At 34.8% G+C, this 3,866-nt stretch overlaps 2 protein-coding genes across 2 annotated transcripts; one reads left to right on the forward strand and one right to left on the reverse strand.

Moving 5' to 3' along the window:
- Window positions 1-260: 260 nt before the first annotated feature.
- On the forward strand, window positions 261-793 carry LOC108744085 (cytochrome b-like; the record flags this gene model as incomplete). Its single annotated transcript, XM_018479674.2, is given in 2 exon segments — window positions 261-569; window positions 572-793. Coding segments are annotated over 2 exon segments (531 nt in total), but the record flags the coding sequence as incomplete, so codon positions are not given.
- A 1,206-nt stretch (window positions 794-1,999) lies between these two features.
- LOC108744082 (enhancer of split malpha protein-like) lies at window positions 2,000-2,812 on the reverse strand. The gene has a single exon (XM_018479672.2). It carries the CDS (start codon window positions 2,738-2,740, stop codon window positions 2,252-2,254), a length of 489 nt encoding a protein of 162 aa, XP_018335174.1. The 5' UTR covers window positions 2,741-2,812; the 3' UTR covers window positions 2,000-2,251.
- Window positions 2,813-3,866: the final 1,054 nt, after the last annotated feature.

Below are 3,866 nucleotides of genomic sequence, written 5' to 3' on the forward strand. Positions count from 1 at the left end.
ATGTTATTTGTTTAATACATTCCTGATTTACTTGTGCAGTGTTGAAAATTAGCAAATTTAAAATGGTTGGCACAATAACGCAGAAATATTTTTATTTTCTGCACAGGTGAGACCACTGCTCCACGTGTTTCGGGATACTCGCCAAAAAAGTGATCCGTCAACCACACGACATTCTCCTACTCAAATCTAAATAACGTTTTAAAATCTGATTCTTGTAGTGTACGCTTTGATTTGCAGGATTTTCTCGTACGTAAATATCATTTTGAGGAGCCACAGTTATTACCAACTTACTATCAGCTATTCCTTACTTTAGAACCAGAATTGTACAATGACTTTGAGGAGGATTTGTCGTAGATAATGCAACATTAACGCGATTCTTTACTTTACATTTCATCATACCTTTCGTAGTATTAGCTCTAGTAATTATTCATTTATTATGCCTACACCAAACAGGATCAAACAATCCTTTAGGATTAAACAGAAATGTAGATAAATTGCCATTCCGTCCTTATTATTCACTAAAAGATTTAGTAGGATTTATTTTAACCGTTATCGTCTTAATAATAATTACCTTATCAGCACCTTACTTGGAGACACAGAAAATTTTACTCCAGCCAACCCTTTAGTAACTCCAGTTCATATTCAACTGGAATGATAATTTCTATTTGCATACGCAATTCAACGAGTCCTAGCCCTAGTTCTATCTATTGCTATTTTATTGATTTTACCATTCACTAGCAAAATAAAAATAATATCAAATCAATTTTATCTACTTAATAAAATTCTATTTTGAATATTCCTTGCCAATACTATTTACCTAACTTTATTATTACTGGACAGATTCTAACAATTACTTATTTTATAACAAGCAGAATATTGGGACCACACAAATAAAGATGACTTATACAAGTCCTTTTAGACAGATTTTCATTTTCTTTTTTCACAGCAAATTTATATTTTAAGGGTGCATTTTTTTTATTACTTGAGCACTCAGTCGCTATTACCTACATTATTGCCCTCTTTTAAAAAAGAAAGTCCTCATGATCTCAAAAATGTTGTGCGGCAGATTGAACCTTATTATGGTACCTATTATTACAACTATGGTATTTTATATTTTGATGCTGACTGACCTATTATAAATTGCAATGAAAATTTAAAATTAAAAAATGACATTATTAAACAGTATTTAATTGTTTTGTGCGAATGCATTAATGTGTATTGTTTTAAGCTTAATTACAAACTGAAACGAATTGATTTAGGTGGCAAAACACAATAATTGTAGGAAAGGTCATTAGTTAATAATTTCATTGAAACATAACATTTGATCTTTTATTTGTAAGATCATAAAATGGAATGTTTTAATTTAATTCAATCTAATCTGTCAATTTTTAAACACAGACAGCGTAGTGATCGCCACCTGTAGAAATTTGCTACTTACTATTGTGTGATTAGTTAATGTTCAATGAAGGCCCTTTTCTAATTAAGAACTTACTTACCTTTATTCTTTTTTTCTTACACATATCACCGAACATAGGATGCTTCATCAGTATTCACCTTTTATAGTAATTGACTTCACAGTCATTAATTGATATCTTTTAGAATTCATGTTACACTTTTCGTTATTTATGTTTTTTTTTATATTTTTCACATGTTTTATGATCGAATATCCAAAATAAGGGATACAGGTAAATAGTTTAAATACCTCTTGCGTTGATTGTTTGTTTTTTTCTTTTGCAATTAAGTTTTGTCTGCTTTTAAAATCACTGTATTAGTTATTTCATTTTAAACACTAGAATCTTTTTCATTATTATTTTGATTTATTGTTTCATTATTTTCTTCTTCTCTCTTCTCCTATCTTTATATTCGCTCTTTCCCTACTTTTTCTTCCCTTACATACCTACCAATATTTTTGATTTAATTTTATTTATTTTCGTACAGTACTGTTTTGTCAATACCGACAAAGAAATGTGCAATTTCTATGTCCCGTGAACANAAATATGTAACTTTTACAAAAAGTTAAAAATAGTAATAAGTATAGATACCCACATAATTAATCGTTAAGGTAATACAAAAAGGTACGTCATCATTTATCAATTTTTCAATTGAATATACCTTACAGCTACTATCACAACTTTCTGGTTAAAAACGAAATATTGAGCAAGCATTATCACAACAGACTTACTCTATGTTAACTGTTACTTCTGCGAGGCACTAATATAGGTAATTGCACACCGGGCGTCTTCTTTTTCTGTTAGGCTTGGGCCCACCTGTCGCATGGTACCTGGAGCTCGGCTTCCTGGTGGCAGCAGATCGCATTTTTGTCACCTATCGACACAATATCGTGATCTGGCGTGGTAACAGTCGTCCAAAAGAAGGTTCCCGCTTCGGTTTTGGCAAAATGCACTGGTATGTAACGTTGACCTCTGGCTACGGGGATGACCTCTAGGTGTCCATTGCTGTTGAAGACAGGAACCCCGGCGAAATCACCACAGCAGTCGATCTCTTCGAACAGTCTCTGTTCGAGAGCTTCATTGGCGGCGTTGTCCTCTACTTCGGTCGTATAGTAATGAGTCTGTTGTTGCTCGATCTCGAGATTCTTGTTGTTCTTCTTTAAAGCACCGAAAAGCGGTTTCAGCAGCTGCTTGAACTGGTGAGACATCGAACGGGCTTTCTTGGCGTTTAGCTTGTTGTCGTTGACACTATTATTCGAGGCGATTACGTAATCGTAATATGAAGACATTTTTTTTTCGTATAGTATAATATACTCGTATCGAAACTAGCGTGTTTGTTGTGAAGAAAGATATGAATTTTGGTCGAGATTTTTGCTGCTTTTATAGCCGGACGAGCCCTTCGAAGGTTCGGAAGGGGCAAAGGATGCCGGCCTATGGTAGCGCTCGGTAAGGGCAGGTGTTCCTTGATGCATGTGTATGAGTAGGGGGTTTGTGGTGCGATGCGTGGGAACGGCGAGATCGACTTGGTTCCCACATAAAACGAAAGGCAGATGGCAAGCGTGGGGTATCTTGCGTATATCGGGTTGAGATTTGGATTAAAAAAGGCGTACACCCTCTCGTGAATAAATATATTCACACATGTATTGTGTGTATGTATTTTGACCCTTTGCCGGACTTTTCCTTGTTTGCGAAAGAATATTGTTACCTGCTCCTAATTCAACGGTAATAATAAAATGAGTTGGCATCCCATAAATACACATAAAATATATATGTATGCATGTGTGTGTATTTGTTTGAGTAGTAAACAGGTTGTGAGTGGTCAGTTATAAGCCACTTGGTACTGAACAGGACTTTTCTTTACAGGTATCGGTACGGTACGCTACGACGATCCGTATTGTGTAAGATCGAAAGGGGATGACTGGTTAGAAAGGGATTGTTTGATAATGTTCAATAGCCTTTACCTGTTGCAGGTATGGACCGTGATTCTATTGTACTCTTAAAAGAAATTTCAAATAGAAGGATATCTTGAATTTTCGAGCTAGACCCTTTCTCGTTATTTTTGGAAACATTATATTTTCTGTTTTTCAGGAAGTTTCATGTACATATTTGAAAATGTTTATACAGGGTCTTCCTGAAATAACTAGCCAGCTTTGGAGGATGTTAATTAGATGCAATAGGGAATCATGTAGTGAGTAAAGCAGCGTGATTAAGGGAGAAAAGAAATTTAAGAAAGCTAGAAGAAGTTGCAATCCGAAGCCGGCCCTGAGCGTGAATTGTCAACGGACAGAGAAACTGCGATAACTTATGGAGTGATATATTGGTAAACGGAAAGTTTTACACAACGTTTTTAACAATGCAATGATCAACAATCGCGTTTCTTTTTTATTTATCAGTATGTCGTTGTCTACGTCATTT

This window comes from Agrilus planipennis, unplaced genomic scaffold (assembly GCF_000699045.2).
Source record: "Agrilus planipennis isolate EAB-ADULT unplaced genomic scaffold, Apla_2.0 scaffold18, whole genome shotgun sequence".
Classification (NCBI taxonomy): Eukaryota; Metazoa; Arthropoda; class Insecta; order Coleoptera; family Buprestidae; genus Agrilus; species Agrilus planipennis.